The sequence below is a fragment of the Aristolochia californica genome, unplaced genomic scaffold (assembly GCF_029961685.1).
Source record: "Aristolochia californica isolate CCGP_79_NKW_82.1479 unplaced genomic scaffold, dmAriCali1.0.hap1 SCAF_3, whole genome shotgun sequence".
Classification (NCBI taxonomy): domain Eukaryota; kingdom Viridiplantae; phylum Streptophyta; class Magnoliopsida; order Piperales; family Aristolochiaceae; genus Aristolochia; species Aristolochia californica.
In genome coordinates this window covers 4,597,093-4,614,415 of record NW_027181992.1, presented here as the reverse complement: position 1 = coordinate 4,614,415, position 17,323 = coordinate 4,597,093, and the positions used below count along the sequence as shown (strand labels likewise).

At 36.1% G+C, this 17,323-nt stretch overlaps 2 protein-coding genes and 1 pseudogene across 3 annotated transcripts; 1 reads left to right on the top strand and 2 right to left on the bottom strand.

Annotated features, from left to right (window-relative positions):
- Positions 1-3,116: 3,116 nt before the first annotated feature.
- On the bottom strand, positions 3,117-3,583 carry LOC137958645 (uncharacterized). The gene is made up of 2 exons (XM_068805725.1): positions 3,425-3,583; positions 3,117-3,350 (listed from the first exon to the last, which is right to left on the bottom strand). The coding sequence occupies exons 1-2, from the start codon at positions 3,581-3,583 to the stop codon at positions 3,117-3,119; spliced, it is 393 nt and encodes a 130-aa protein (XP_068661826.1).
- A 3,077-nt stretch (positions 3,584-6,660) lies between these two features.
- On the top strand, positions 6,661-15,763 carry LOC137959757 (F-box protein 7). 2 transcript variants are annotated; one of them, XM_068807102.1, is made up of 11 exons: positions 6,662-6,872; positions 8,713-8,775; positions 8,974-9,086; positions 11,964-12,080; positions 12,162-12,258; positions 12,721-12,794; positions 12,914-12,967; positions 13,049-13,150; positions 13,298-13,356; positions 14,143-14,353; positions 15,458-15,763. In XM_068807102.1, the coding sequence occupies exons 1-11, from the start codon at positions 6,860-6,862 to the stop codon at positions 15,515-15,517; spliced, it is 963 nt and encodes a 320-aa protein (XP_068663203.1). In that variant the 5' UTR covers positions 6,662-6,859; the 3' UTR covers positions 15,518-15,763. The 2 variants fall into 2 exon arrangements, with proteins under 2 accessions (XP_068663202.1, XP_068663203.1); XM_068807101.1 differs by lacking the exon at positions 12,914-12,967 and having other exon boundaries at positions 6,661-6,872; positions 12,721-12,854.
- Positions 9,499-10,034, bottom strand: LOC137958487 (histone H2B.7-like; annotated as a pseudogene).
- Positions 15,764-17,323: the final 1,560 nt, after the last annotated feature.

Sequence of the window (17,323 nt, the reverse complement as noted above, 5' to 3'; positions counted from 1 at the left end):
AGAAAGATTCAAAACAAAAAGAAAAGCGAAGATCAAACACTGCGCGTCCACGAACCTGCTCATACCATCAGCTCTACGCACTCGATCGAAAGAGATCGGATCAGGTGAATGTAAGAAGGAAGGATCCTTACTCGAAATGAAGGAAATGTGAGGCTCCAAATGAGGAATAAAATGTGTTGGCTGTTTTACATGTAGGACAGGGGCGGATACATCGAGAATGCGTGAGGTTGTTTTATCAACCAGAACTGCGTGAGACGAATTTCTATTTTTTCTAGTGGCCAAGGAGGCAGGAGGTCGATTGCACGTGGCAAGCGAGTGTGCAATCGAGTTAGTCAGGCGACCCCACCGCACTTTTTCTTCTTATTTACAGTTTAGGTAAATAATTAGGTACATAAAATGGATAAACGGAATACTTATTCGTTTTGGCCAAAATGTAGACAAAATGGATAGTGAAACACCCCTTACTTATTCTCTTTATTACCCATTTACACCCCTATTGATTAGAGGTTCAATTGTTTGGAATTAGAATTTTGCATAAGCCAATAGGAGGTTGCCACGTTGTCTCGAGTCTCGACCGCTGAGGCAATCTTCGATATCTAACTCATTTTCGCTGCTAATTTGCTGTGTCCCTCCTCCCTCCCTTCGACCCTTCACCAAGAAACCTACAGAAGATTGATCACAAAAAACCCCAACGCCTCTCTCTTTCTCTCTCTGAAACTTCACCGTGCAAAGATGGCGCAATCAGTGAGCTCTGTAGTCGTCCCTCTGCTACCCTTCTTCTTCCTCGCTTTTCTTCTATACCTTCTTCCATCTCGCAGCGAGATGCTGACCGCGAAGTGGCCTCGTCTTCTCCATGACAGCATCGGCATTTCCGCGATGCACATGCAGCTGCCCCACGCGGACCAGGTCGTCGTGCTCGACGGGATGGACTTCTGGCCTTCCAACCTCTCGCTCCCCGGAGGCTTTTGCCCCATGACATCGTCTTCAAGACCGACTGTGCAGCTCACTCTCTCGTCTACATCAACAAGAGCGCTACGTTTTGTCCCCCTTTACGCCCAAACTGATACCTGTTGTTCCTCCGGCGTGGTTCTTCCCAATGGAACTCTCCTCCAGACCGGTGGCTACAACGATGGCGAGCAGTTCGTCGGGATGATGACCCCCTGAGACTTGGAAATGCCTGGATATCTATCAGTCAGTCGATGGTACTCGACCGACCAGATTCTCCCGGACGGCCGTTCATCGTTGTCGGAGGCCGGACACAGTTTGGCTATGAGTTCTTTCTTCGTGCCGCAGAGGGGTCTTTCATCCCGCTTCAATTCTTGCAAGAAACATACGACAAGAACCAGGAGAAGCCGCTGCTATTGATCACTTATGTCATTGAATATCGCAGATGCTGCTGCTAATATAAGTAAAAAACATTTCTAGGTATCCTCTTATGATAATTTGATTAAGAATGTTGGAACTTCGGAATCAAAGATTTGATTCTGAATGTGAGAAATCATTTTTCATTATAATTTCTAGAAAGAAAGAAATTCTAGAAGAAGAGAGAAACTTACTTTCTTCTTCTCCTTTCCTTTTATAAACCGAATCTTTGACTCTTATTTTTGGCTTCATTCCTGCTTCTTGTACTTAGTCGGCAAAACAGTTCATGTTCATCTCCGACATGATCTTCCGGGGGGGGCGGGGGGGGGGGGGGGGGGGTTAGTTCCCCAAGTGGCTGCTTGAAGATTAAGTCATGTCCAACATGAAGATCATATCATGTCATGTACATGAAGATCAGGTAAGAATTTAGTGTTAGTGTTGACGCCTTCATGTATAAGAAAACAGTTTCCAGTGAATAGTATCCACTAATTAGAAAAACATAAAAAACAAAAGAATCCCTAAACCTGTATAGTACACTTATAATTACAACATAATCCTCGAACCCCAAATTAGGTAAAACCATCATTATTACTACACGAGTAACTTATTTAATGTATAATTAAAATATATTAATATATTTATTAATTGAATTAGATATATTATTGTGCAATACAGTAATTACGTTAGGCAATGAAATACGCACATGATTAATTATAATATAGCCTAAAAATGAATGTTTTAAGAGGAAAAATTGATTTAATCATAACTTTAATATCCTATATATTTGTACGTAATATTACCACTATTAAATTAGTAATATAATACAATAAATAAAAAATAAATATAATGAGTAAATAAATAATTATTTTATTAAAAACGAAATATGCGTAGTATTAATTGATAATATATTTCCAATAAATTAAAATTAATCAATTGATCAAATACATATTGTAACTATATTTTATTTATCATACTTAAATATCTAGTTTAATATAGTAATAAAATTTAATAAATATAATATATAAATAAATATACAACTTTATTACTAATGTAATAGAGTTTTATTGTAATAAGCAATTCGTGATTAACATTAACATTAAAATCATCAAATTACAAGTTTAGTACATAAGAACAACACATGTTCAAATACAATAAAAGATACACTCATCAGTTATCATTCCACATGCAAGTCGCTATGTCATCTCGAAATTATGCGGCTCTTGTGGATTCTAATGCACGCTGCCTCCGAAAGCTTGTTACTTGGGTATCCTCTTCCACAAGACCATCGCTATCATCGCTGTCTATATCGTCCGTTGCACATAATTGAACCCCATCACCTCCTCCACCAAACTCATCATCCGAATCATCATCTTCCAAATCAAATATATCATTGTAATCCTTTGTACGTATATAATTTTGCAATATGCAACAAACAATGACAATTTTTGTCTGCACCTTAAAAGAAAATGGAGGAGTGCCTTTCAATATTTGAAATCGAGCTTTTAAAGCACCAAAAGTTCTCTCAATAGTATTCCGCAAAGACGAGTGTCTTCGATTGAATAATTCTTTTTCATTCTTAGGAATATTATCTCCAAATTCTTGCAAATGATATCGAGTTCCTTGATATGGAGCCAAAAATCCTTGTACATTTGCATAACCAGCATCGACTAGATAATATTTACCTACAATACAAAATATTTTCTACATTAAATAATTAAAGATAAAATAGATAAAATATTACTGCATAAAATATATTATTTACCTTCAGGTACAAATAGTCTATTTCGGTGAGTCAATGCATCATTTAGTACACGAGAATCAGCTGTTGATCCCTCCCATCCAGCTAGTACATAAGTGAATTGGATGTCGAATGTACATGCTGCCATCACACTTTGTGAGAGATAACCCTTTCTATTCCAGAACCTTGGTTGTTCTTCAAGCGGGATGTTTGCTTTGATATGCGTTCCATCAATAGCCCCAATACAATCCTAATTATATAAGCGGGGCCATTAATATTGACTAAATTTGTATAGTAATCTACATAGAGGGCAAGTGATGTTACCTTAAAGTATGGATAAAACATTGAATTATTTAAAATCCTCGAGTGTATGCGTTCTGAAGGTTGTTTGATATAATCAGAGTGAAGTTTGAGGATAGCATCCAACACCTTGTTGAAATATTTACTTATGGACCAGTTCGATCTATCAAACATCTCAATCATCTACATGATCTTTATTTTCGCACTTGATGGGGGGGGGGGGGGGGGGGGGGGGGGGGTTTAGTCCCCCAAAAGAAGATCATGTCAGTCATGTACATGAAAATCATATTCGCACTTGATGTTAGTATTGACGACTTCATGTGCACTGGAAAACAGTTTCCAGTGTTAGTGCCCTAACATGAGAAAAACATAAAAAACAAGAGAATCTCTAAAACTTTACAATACACTTAATTACAACATAATCTTTAAACCCCAAATTAGGTAAAACAAACATTATTACTACACGAATAAATTATTTAATGTATAATTACATATATTAATATATTTATTTGAATTAGATATTTTATTATGCATTAATAAGGTAATTACATGAGCCAATGAAATACACACACGATTAATTACAAATAATAAATAAATAACATTATAAATAAAAAAAATGAAAGTAATACGTGGAGTTATTAATAACATATGATATACTTTAACCTAAAAATGAATAATTTAAGAGAAAAAATTGATCTAATCATAAATTTAACACACTATATATTTGTACATAATATATTTTATGTATTATTAATTAATAATATATTATCACAAAATTTAAAACCATTGGTTTAATTAACTATAGCAATCGGATAATTATGCCAAAATAATTTATCAAATATTTATTTTAAAAATATTTTAATTATGACTATTAAATCACTATTTTTAATGTAGTAATTATAAAATAAATGTATTAAATAAATAAAATAATTATTTTATAAAATAATTTTATATATTAATGATTTTGATGACGATAGTTTTAAACTATCGTCGTCTTCCTCAGGGGTGAGCCAGTAGGCAACGGCGACGACGACGGCCACGGGCCAGTGGGCAATGGCGACGGCGGCGGGCAACGCCGATAGAGGTGGCGCTTCGACGGTATGCAGAGAGGGAGAAGAGAGGGAGGCCGAGAAGCCCAAATGTCAAAATTGAAGAAAACCGAAACTGAAACAGGGGAAATCGCACGAAATTGGAAGGTTTTTTGGGGGAAAAAATAATAGCGTGAGGGAGAAGGGAGTGAGATACCGAAAGGGAGAAAAGAGGGAGAAGAGACAGAGAGATAAGAGAGAGGGAGAAGCGAGTGGGAGGTTCAGAGGGAGAGTGAGTCCGAGAAGGAGAAGGACGCCGGGAGGACGTTCGCAGCGAGAGATGGAGGCAGTAGAGAGGGAGACTGGAGAGGGACGGCGGAAACGAGAGAGGGAGTAGAGAGCTCGGGCTTCAGGGAGACAACAGAGGGGCTGCGGGAACAAGAGCCAGGTGCGGGAACGAAATGAGGAGAAATGAGGGAGACGGTCTGAGCCAGAGAGAGCCCGCGCGAGAGTCATGTAGATGATTCTCAAAATCGGGCGGAAAGCACTTTCTGCCCTTTACTCTTGAGACATGAACTCTTGAGTCATGTATGTTCATGTACATGACATGAATTTCGGTGCTCCCTACTGACATCAGGACATGAACTGTGTAATGCGCATGAAGATCATGTCCTGAGTCATGTGCATTAACCTCCCGGTGCTAGTGTTGACGACTTCATGTGCACTGAAAAACAATTTCCAGTGTTAATGCCCCAACATAAGAAAAACATAAAAAATAAGAGAATGCCTAAACCCTTGCAATACACTTAATCCGTAGACCCTCAATTAGGTAAAACAACCATTATTACTACACGAATAAGTTATTTAATGTATAATTAAATATATTAATATAATTATTAATTGAATTAGATATTTTATTATGCATTAATATGGTAATTATGTGAGCCAATGAAATACACACATGATTAATTACAAGTAATAAATAAATAACGTTATAAATTTTTTTAATAACATAAGATATATTTTAATATTAAAGACCACTAATTTAATACAATAATAAAAAATAATATAATAAATAAATTTATATATTTATCAATAACATAATATATTTTATGTATTACTAATTAATAATATATTGTCACAAAATTTAAAACCATTGGTTTAATAATTATAGCAATGGGATAATTAAACCAAAATAATTTATCAAATATTTATTTTAATAATATTTTAATTATGACTATTAAATCACTATTTTAATATAGTGATTATAAAATAAATATATTAAATAAATAAAAATAATTTTTTTATAAATAAAAATTATAAATTAGTGATTTTTATTATGATAGTTTGATTTTTCCTAACTTAGGAAAAATTAAACCATCATCTTGCGCATCGTCTTCCTTAGCGGCGAGCCAGCAGACAACGCTGGGCGGCACTCCGACGGTACACCGAAAGGCTCTGCAACAGATGCTCAACCTCTCGTGCTCTGCGATGGAGGTCGAGGGGGAGAGCAGAGGGAGGAAGGGGGAGAGAAGCAGTCGCCGAGGGAGGAAGGCCTCTCTCTCCTGTCCCTCTCGACCTCCCGTACTTTGTGACGGAGGTCAAGAGGGAGAGGCCGTAGAGAGGGAGACCAGAGAGAAGGAGACCGGAGTGAGATGCCGAAGCCGAGAGAGGAGGCACGCTCGTTTCATGTACATGAATGCCAAAATTGGGCGGAAATCAGTTTTCGTCGTTTACGTTTTGGACATGATCTCTTGAGTCATGTTAGTCATGTACATGACTTGAAGTACGACTCTCCACTAACGACCCCAGGACATGAACTAAGTAATGCGGCTGAAGTTCATGTCCGAAGTGACTAATAACTGTGAAAGAGGTTAAAGAATTGGAAAGTTCATCGTCTATTTTGCCCTTGATTGTTGAAAGAATCGAGTCTTACATTGGTTCGACATTAACCATATCCAATTGGGAAAAATGGCCTCAGGTGATTTTGGGAGTAACCAAAGATCTTATCTGAAATCGACAATATATAAGAAGCAAAAAATACCTGACCATAAATCAAACCAAACGAGGTTGAATGTTATCTTATTTTGACGGGCGCAGAAGTTGGACCCACATGGTGAACGTTCTCGATGAGTCCATCTTCCCTCTCAGTGGTTTGATTTATCCCATGGCGCCGTGGTCGGGCGTCAACGCCGAACCGAGTCAAATCGAGACAGTTTTCGCTCATTTACACAATTCACCGCTGAAGCCTTTGATTAGGCGAGAAAAAAACACTAACACTTAATTGGCGAAATTGTCGCGAGAGTTCGTGGCTCTTCTGCTATCCCAGTGTCACCGTCGCATTCGACAACCACAACACGCACGACGAAAGGGCGGAGCAGGATCGTCTGGGGTTTCGGGAGATACAACTCTTCTATGCCCTTGGATCATCATGGTGTTTTCAGGTATGATTTGCAAAATGGGAAGTCGTGAATAATTCATTGTTTTCTATGTAAATGTTATATTTTTCGGATTTTTTTTCCTGGAACATAGAGATGAAGCAAGGACTCAGCTTAGCGTCTCTATCTGTTTTCGGATTTTCTGGAGCAACTTTGTACGATACAAATAGGAGGGAACGAAAGAAAAGGGGGAATTTTAGACAGTAGCTTCATGTTTTTGGCTTTTTTTCGCCTTTTCCTATTGATTTACTTATGCTTAAAAAGGTGAAATTGGGAGAATTTAAATTCTTATGGGGATGTATAAGGGAAAGGAATGGTGGCAGATGATCCAAATGGCGAATTCGAAGCAGGGGCGTCTAAAGAATAGGAATAACATGGGACCTTGTCATTTACGTCCATAGATAGTATTGCCCTTGATTTTGATTTGATTTGGAAAAGTTGCATGTCTGCATTCCGAGACAACAATGAGCTGGAGGCCGGGGAGAGATCGGTTGCTGTTGGAGAAGGTTTATGTTAAACGCTCAGTGATATCGAACTCTTCGACCACCTATAAATCATTAATAGCTTTTCTTTAATATTGTGGGAGGATATATCAAAAGAGGATTAAAGAAAATACAAGCGGCTCACCCTGAGGGCAAGTACAAAAGTGGAGAAAAAAAAGGTTAACAAGAAAATTAAAGAAGAAAAAAAGGAAATTTATTAGAATTGTAAAAACAACAAGAACACGAGATGTCAACTTGACAGGCGACATTCTTATTCTCATAAAAAAACAAATGGTAAAAGGAAAGGGGGAGAAGAAGGTCGGGGGGTGGGGCACCTACTTTTCCAACTGATGTCAAGCAAGGAATCTCCTCAAGTGAACTTCAATTGGGACGGTAAAATGACTCTGAAAGAATTATATGCCCTGAAGCAAGGCTCAGATATCAGCCTCTACAGAGTTACTGGCATCAAAAGGGTTAGAGTATATAAGTTTGATCTCCTCCCTGAGTGATCACGAATTACACCTCTATCAGCAGTTGGCCTCAGATATGACAAGAGTTACCATCATAGTTGAGCTTGAGATAGAAGGGGGTGGGAAGGGATGATTCATATCACGTGTTCAAATGTGATTATAAAGGGCTACTACTTGTTTCCAATTGTTTTGGATAATTGTGTTCGATAGATGACTGAAGTTAGACAACTTACCGGTCTAAAGTGAGTGTGATGAATAGAGGCTTCAATTATTCCCACCACCAAACAGTAGCAGCCACTGAAGGTTTTGGAGCTCCTCTCTTTTCAAATGGCCCAAATGGTAGCCGCGAAGGAGAGATACCATAAGAATTTGCCAGATTTGAATGTTGGCTAGTCAGAAAAATTGCAAAAAGGCTTCAAGAATGGGAGACAACAGGGCAAAGCTAGCAGAGTTGCTGGGTTTGAAGAGATAGCTGTTGAGGGCATGATCTCTGTGGCTAAGGTGGTATAGGATGAGAATTTCCTTTTTAATGGTGTAGGAAATGAAGTGGGTGATTTTGGGTGAAAATAAAAAACCTTTTCAGTTTCCAAGTAAAAACTTGTTCCCAATGATAAAAACTTAGACCTCAGGTAATGGTCATGCTGATGTATTAGCTAAAGAGGGGGTTACCCTCCAATCCCTCATTATAAGGAGTTCCTCCTCTGATTGTATTCTCTGCCTTCAGGCTTTGTAAAGAAAAACACCTTTTTTCAAGAAAAAAAAATGATAAAATCTGTTTTGAGTATCTCATGACTTAATTCTTTTATTATTTTGTTCTGTTTCTCTTGACAAATCCTTTTATTACTTTGTTCTGTTTCTCACTCTCATTTCATTTGTTTCAATTTGTTGTTTCAGAGTTGTCTTCAAGTGTAACAGAAGCTAATTACCATTTCTTGGAAACACAGCGACCCTGGCTTGGTGAGTGAAGTAGTTAGGGTTATCCATTGATTTTTTTATTTTTTGTTTGGAGTAAAAAATATGCAACCAAATACAAAAGATTATGGTGCATGGTTCTCTGTTTTTGTTGCAGTCTTTGTTAGAGAACAGGGGTACTGCTAATTTACATGAAGCAGTGCAATACATATCATATTGCTTAACTTTTGTTTGTTAAACCAGATCTTTATGGAGTCAGACTACGGCCTGTACCTCATTTTGGAAGTTTGAGTAGCAGACATGTTGTTGATCCGGCTCTTATACACCGTTGCCTTCCCGATGAGCTTCTTTTTGAGGTATTTTGCCATTGATTCTATGATGCTGTTTTTTAATACCCATAGTCCAGTAGACCGTTGATAAAGATAAGGACACCTATCAGGATTGAAGAGAAGAGAGTAAGAGAGGAAGAGGTGAAGAGAAGAAAAGATGGAGTGAAGAACAAAGAAGAAGGAAAGGGGACTGGAATAGAATCAAAGAGATTAAATCAACCAAACTAACTGTTCTTTCTCTTCCTTTTACTCATTGTATGTTTAAATCAAACTGTAGATCAGGTAAATTCTGTTGGTGCTTAAGTTAGCAGGAAAATCTATCTTTTTGCAATTTCTGAATCAAACAAAATATTCCCTCAGTTTAACAAATTCATCATGATTCCTACCCATGGACTCATAAATCACAAAAACCTAAACCAGAAAAGATACAAATATTACACTAAGACTTGGTGTCTGCCTTAATCCCTTCTGAGATTGCATGCTTCGTGAGCTCTCCTAGCAGAAATCAATTGAATAGCAGTTTGGATCTACCTAGAAGTGATGATTGGGTTCTTGATACAGTCTGCAAGACTCAACCCTCCTAGGCTAGTTCATCACTATTTTTGATACCTATTGCCTTACTTGAAATACCAATATCAGGATGAACCTGTTTTAAGACTTTGAAGATGTTGTAGGTCTCAACACTCTTCTTCTCTTGATGATTCTTCTTATCAGAGGAAGAGCCATCCTTATGGAGCTTTTTATCGGTCTTTGGCTCTTTCTCCACTGCTGGACCTCTCTTTGCATTCTTCTCGTTGGCTGGCTTCTTCTCACTGAGCTCCTTCTCAGCCTTAAGTATGTGAGCTGTTATACTTTGTGAAAGATTAAAAACTTTACTGGAGAGGGACTAGGTAAAAGAGAGCATATGGGCAGATGGAGAGAAGTCGATAAGGGGCTTGGATCCTTTTACTCAATACATCCTAACACAAAGCACATGAGTATCTTTGGTGAATTAAAAGCAATGATGCCTTGGATTGACTATTGAAGAATCCTATTCACCACAAACTTGATACTTTTTTTATATTGTGTATTTGTTTATTTTTAATTGAAAGAATCCAATTTTATAGATATATTTACAGCAGCAAGTCTATCTAAAATACGAACTTGATATATGGGAGATGTGGACAATAACCAGTTGATTTGCGAAGTAGTAAAGATTGTATTATTGATAAATGATTAATGTATAGATTGAAATACAGAAGAGTGAAGGCACCTCTTTGCTGTCATATGAATGCCTCAAGACTATTTGATAAAAGTGGAGTTGAAAGTTGCAAGTCAGTTCTGCTAGCAAATTTTTTTTTAGGGACTTCAGAAACTATTCTACTGAAGTATATTAACTCAGTTGCACCTGTTATAAGCTGTACTTAAGGACCTCTTTTAGTTGGCTGATGACATTTATAAATGTCTGTGATGGATTAATGATGTGATTAGTTTGCTAAGATTTTGGTAGAAGGAAGATCAACTATAGCCTTTTAAAAATGCTATCTTAATTATCCGGAGCTGAATTTGAGAATCTTTTGCAGTTTGCTTCTCTTGTTAAGTGCTTGAGGAGCTTTAGGTCAAAGTTGTCAGATGAAATATCTTATGATTGTTGTCCCAAGAAGGGGGTGGGTAGGTGTTTGAATTGAGTGAATGCAAATTTAAAAACGTTCATATTATACTGGCTAGTAAAAAGTAAAAAATTAAAAGTAAAACAATATACACAAGGGATTTTTACATGGTTGGGTCAATCTTGGCTTAATCTGCACTTAAATAATTGCTTGAGTTCCACAAACAATAATTGAGCCCACTACTCAAAAAATTAAAAAAAAGAGATATTGTTTATTATCACTGATACTTAGAAAAGTCTCAAAATGAAAGGCCTCTTGCCTAAATACAACAAATACAAAATGAAAAATAATAAAAAGATACAAGCTAGTGGAGGACTTACTAATTAATGACCAAAGAATAATACTAGCTTGATATCCTGATGAGAAATGGACAACTCAAAATCAAAGGCCTCTTGTCCAAATACAACAAATACTGGCTGGATTGATTGCTTCACAAGTTGTAAAGCTTTGGTTTATGGAGTAGGTCACTTTTGAGTACTTGTGGGTTGGTAAAATATTAATTTTGAAATAGATGCTCAAGGATCCATTTGTAGTTTTTCAAAGAAAAACTAGGCGCTTTTTTATTGTTTGGACTTTGGGTCAACTCGATATGCCTTGGTCGACCTAAAAAATCCCCAGAACAGCATAAAAAACAAGGCTCCTTGATTGTTTGGGTTGACCCAAACACTTACAACAACTTCTTGGTTTATCAGGTTGGCCCTAAGGCCGTGAGTAGACTAAAATAATTCCAAAAAGCAAAAATTGAAGTATTTGAGTCTTTTTTTGCTAACTTTTAGTTCAAATTTTTTTAGATTAAGCCTAGGTGCTATTTGAGTATGTCCAATCACATACAGAAAGACAAGATAAGTAAAGTTTTGGAGAGAAATGAAACTTTTGCATAAAAATAAGAAAAATTACATCTATTTCAATCTTCTTCACTGCAAACTCTGTCACTTTTGAGTTCTTTGGTCGTGAATAGCTTCATAAATTTCAATGCTTCTTTGCTTTGCCTTGTCATTTCCAAATTTTATCTTTGTTGGAAGAGTTGTATCTAATCACACTAAATAAATTCATTAGTAGCACAAAGTCAAGTGATGCATTTGTAATAATCAGAATCAAAGGAGTAATCACTCTCTCTCTCTCTCTCTCTCTCTCTCTCTCTCTCTCTCTCTTTCTTTCTCTCTGTTAGAGACATGTATGTTTCTTACAGTTTAGGAAATAAAGAAATGTGTATTCAGTGTTATCTGTCTTTTTGTTTTGGGAGCACTTCTTCTAGGTATTTGCAAAGTTGACACCTTACAGCTTAGGGAGGGCTGCCTGTGTTTGCCTTAAGTGGAGGTATACAATTCGCAATCCTGTCTTCTGGCGTAATGCTTGCCTCAAAACCTGGCTGGTACAAAATTTTATACTTGACAGTTTTATTTTGCGCATCCTACTTATGGACCTCACTTGAAATATGACTTCTCTGATGAAGCTATGCGGCCCAGTGGAAAACTATAGAATTGTCCAGTCCAAGTATGATGGATCTTGGAGGAAAATGTGGCTTTTAAGGCCAAGACTACGAACTGATGGTTAGTTCTATAAACTGTGAACAGTTTTTTAAAGCTTCATGTATTGAAACACTGGAGAACAGAAATTGCTGTCACAAATGGAGTTTCCTCTGGCTAACCATGTGAATGAAATTATATTTTTAGTAGATTAGCCTTTGCCATTAAATAGTTGCAGATTCTCTCTCTCTCTCTCTCTCTTGATCTATTTAACTCTTCCTGCTGTTTTCTACCCTTTAGAACTCAAATATTTACACTGTTTCTTTTTTAGGGGGCACTGCTCCTTTAGGTCTTTCATTTTACTTCTTGCTGTAACTGGAAAAGACTTTGGATTTGCCCACTACTCCTTAGCTTTTATAGTTCTTCCCAGGCTTTCGCTGTGATGCCGCTTTATACCTTTTATTGTTCACCTCTTGATTCATATGTGTGGATTTACCATTCTTTATTGGATTTTTGATGTTTACAAGAGTAAGTTTCATATGTCAGGCCTCTACATAAGTAGGAACACCTACATTCGTGCTGGAGTTGCTGAGTGGATGGTCACCAATCCAGTACATTTGGTAGGCAAGCCTTCAGTGTACTTGCTATCAAGCAGCTTTGGGCAATTGCACTACTTCAAAGTTACAGATTTTACTCATACCTCATTACTGTAACATTCTGGTATCATTCTATTTTCCAGGTCTGTTATTTCCGTTATATAAGGTTTTTCCCCAGTGGGAAGTTCCTTTACAAGGTTACCTTTCAACTTCTTTCATCAAAATGCGGAAATTCTTTCAATTTTTATAATGGATCTGAAGTTTTATAACCTTAACAGAATTCTTCTCAAAAAGTAAAAGAGGTGGCACGCTTCATGAACTTCCGTGCAGCTAAGGCTGATTGTGTCTTCAGTGGCCGCTATACACTGGTTGAGAACCAGGTTTCTAGTCTCTGTCATTTTAAATTTCCATAATACTGACTCCTTTGTTCTACTTGTTCCAGGTCTTACAGACCTACTATTATTCCTCCTATCCTATAAAACCGCATCTCCATGTCTTGATTGAAACCTATTTCCCTTTTATTGCAGGTTGAAGCAGCTCTCTTGTACCCTGGTTTGCGTCCTACAGTTCTGAGAATTCGCCTTAGGTATTTATTAGTTGTAGCAAGTGGGATATTTCTATGCTTTCCCAAAAAATGAATATTTCTATGAGCAGCTGATGATATAGTGCCAAGGTACTAATGGGGCCATGTGAAATGGGATATGCTACAAAAATAACAAAGAGCTGGCAAAGATAGATGCATGAGTTCTATCTGGTCTCTTCTTAAAAAAAAAATAAGTGATTTAAAAAAATAAAAATAAGTAAATAAAGAAAAATAAGTTGCTTCTATAGGTTACAAATAAGCAAAACAGATTAGTATGAGGAACTGCTCATGTACGGACTAATTTTCTTCCCCCATTATGGTTTCTTTCTGTGGCATAAGCTCTACTACCTGTATTGGGCATGTCTGCAAAAAAATAAGAGTTGGGATTTGGTACTTCTCTCCTACTAGCATTGCGCATGACTTTTACCTCCTTGTCTACTAAAGCTCCAAGTGCATGAGTGTACTCCAATATAACCTAGGGGTCAATGCTCGAGTTTGTTTAGGTTCTCATAATTGAGGTTCCAAAATTCTTGTGTTATACAAAGTATCTGAAAGTTAATTGTATCTCCTTTCACCTCTCACAGTCCAACCGGTTTATTGACACAGATGTTGGGAAACTGTGGTAGCATTTACAATGTGATGCACCATGTATGGGTTTTTTATTCTTACCATAGTAATCCCTACTTGTTACAAAGAGACTTAGACTTCAACTACTTTACATCATAAAGTTATTTATGTTGTGTATTTATTTTGTGGTGGTAAAATAGAAGATTTCTGGTCTTAACACAGATTGCGGGGAACAACAGCAGGGGCAAATAATCGACTTGATCTTCTCTCCCTAGTAACCAGTGGCATAAATGATTCTGAACTTGATGATCGTGATGAGAATATGCTTGGTGTTGTTGAAGGATGGCAAGACGATGAGACTCATAACCCTGATGTGCCTGCAATTTCACATCAGAGAGGACTGTCACCATTTGTGTTTGTGCCATTCGAAGAGGTAAAGTCTCTAATTATTTGCTTTTCTGTTTTTTATGTAAATGATTTTGTCATCTTTACTAATTTAAATATGAGAATTTGAGGTTTCATTGTTTTCTTTGTTTTTTCAATTATTAAAGGCAAGATGCAATGAACACTAAATATTTGTATAAAATTTTCAAATGCCATTTTAAAACATTGGACTCCATACCCTAGTGAGAGTTGAACCGATGTCCTCACTGGAATCCCCCTCATGTGGCCATTCAGCCAGAGGCCGAATTAACCAGAAAAACATTTTTTGAGTGTCTTTTGCTTAGGTGGCGGTTTCTTTCCAGTGCCATGGTCCATCTTTTCTGGTTTGTTGGTCAAGACTGTGAAGATAAAAGGCTGTTTTTTAAATTGATTTTAGAAATTTGGGTTTTTATTTGTACTTCCTGCTGGAGAAAATATCTTTAGCAGAAAGCAGGTGCTTGAAACGTACATGTGATATTGATGCTAGTAATAGCTCGCACAAATTGATGGTTTCCATCCATCAGGGAACCATTTTTAAGGTTCATTCTTTCTGGGTACCTGTTTTATGATAGAGGGGCCTTGAAATGGCTAGTCATGGCATAGGTTTTTCCATTTATTTTACTATGAAATTGACAATAGTAATTAAACTTTAGTGATAAAGATTTAACCCATTAATGAGTGTGTTTTCTAGATTTAACCCATTAATCAGACTAGGTTCCACTGTATGGAGAAATTTAGTTGCAAAAGTAGTTTTTTTGTGCAGTTCACCTTTGTTCTTTTGTGTGTTATTAATTCCTTCTTTCGGCACTTGAGCTTACAAGTAAAGAGTGCGTGAACTTTCTTATCTTATGAGTCTCTTTTTAGCCTTGTTGTGCCTGGCGGCAGGAGTATCTTAATCCTGTACATGTTTGCTAGGATTAAATCAGTTAGACATAACAGGTCTGCAGTAAACATTTGTGAGAGCCAAAGAAAGCTTGCAGAAAATGAGTGCTATTAACCAATATTTTACACATTTGAATGAGGAAAATGTCAAAACATGGTGGGCTCAGCCCAAAACAACATTTGAATTGTTTGCCAAAATGGTATGATTAAAATCTATTGTTTTCTGTCTCAGGTGGAAACATCTGTTCTCAACCTTCCCGTGGACAAGATGGATTACTTCGTCCCAGGCTAATACTAGCAACTGCTTGTATTGTTTCTTCTGTAATATATGCAGGTAGGGTATGTTGTCGCATCCATGTTTGTTGTTATTTCTGTTTTCTGGTGCACACAACCTGAGTGCTAGAAAATTATTGGGTTCCCACCTATTTCTGTGTATTTAGTTTCGTGGAAGTGGTTATCAAACGCCACAAGCTACCTCACATTATACTGATTTGTGCATATAAAGGTTTTTGTGCTTTATGTGATTTATTATGCTGAATCATCGTCTACATAGTGTCAAGTAGGTTATCATCTGACTGAGAATTAATGCTGTGAAAAGAAAATTGAAATGTTCCAATTGTTTAGTTTATGCTTAATAGCAAGCGATTCATAGTGGAATCAAAGCAAAAAATGGTAGTTGCTTGAACTAGTTATGCTTCTGATAGTTTCTTTTGCATTAGCCAATTCCCATAGTAAAACCGCTATTTGAGACTAAACACCATCGGTAAAGAAAATTTGCTATTCTGGCCAGTCTAATTGCAGCTGAGAATTTTAAGTTGGTAACTTCTTATAATTTGAATATAATGAATCTCTATTATTAATAAAGGAAACGAATAAAATCTAATTACAGTTGAACTATTTTCATCTTTATTACATCTAAAGTTATAAGTTTTAGAATAATTGAATAATTTAAGATAAATAGAAGACTAACATAATTAAAACATATTTAATTAAAATTTTGCTATAAGATTTCTTCACTCCATCATATTAATTTTGGATCTGTGAGACTTTTTACTATTAGAGTCAATGTAAGAATCTTCCATATTTGTTCTTCAACATTCTTCCTCAAACTGGAGTTTATAACTTCAGTTTGTAATGAAAAAAATTATTAGTTTTTAATCTTCATTAACCAAAAATTTTTCATAGATGTTAATTCTTCATCATTTGTTCTCCCCATTTATTGGATATTTTGGTCACATAAAAATTACCACAACACGTGGAGACCCCTTGTACTTCTTGTATTTTTCCTCCTCAAGATGAGGATAAAAAAGACATATAGAAGAAAATCAATGTAGGAGAAAAAAAATTACTCCTAGTTGTATTACAAAACTTTATACATCAGTTAAAACAGTCACAGTCTGAAAAATATTCTGCTCAATTTTAAAGACATAAAACGGCCTTACTTTAAAGTTTAGCAAATAAATCTTCTTACTTTTTTAGTATATAGCACAAACAAACTGCCTCTTGGGTAAAAAATAAAAGATTTACTCAAGTTGGATGTTTGATATATTCTTATATTTTTTAGGTAGTAGGTCTAGGCATTGCTTTGAAGTGATTGAAAAAAAAAAGATAAACTGAAGAAATACTAAAGAAAAATAATTTTAACTGGAATAAGATGACTATACAACATTAATACTTCTAAATGAATCTAGAATATGATTTTTTTTTTTAAAAAAAAACTAAGGGAAACTATAACAATAGAACTTAATAAATTTGATCATGTATAACTTTTTTTTAGGTGACCACAATTTTCGTAGTTGACGATATATAAGATAACCAAGTAACAAAAACACAAACCTTAAAAACAACATTGAAACAATTTTTTTTTGCATACTTTGAACAAACACATCATGACGTGATTAATTTTGTCCAAAACTCTTTGATTAGAAGAGAAATTTGGCTAAAAAACTAAGATTATAAGAGAGAAAAAAGGAAAAATGAGAGATTTTAGGCAAAACTAACATTTAGTACTTCTGTTATCTCTCACAATATATATCAGAATCACTAACCGTTTGTTTCTTAAGAAACTAGACTCAAAGAGTGTTAATTTAATACTTAA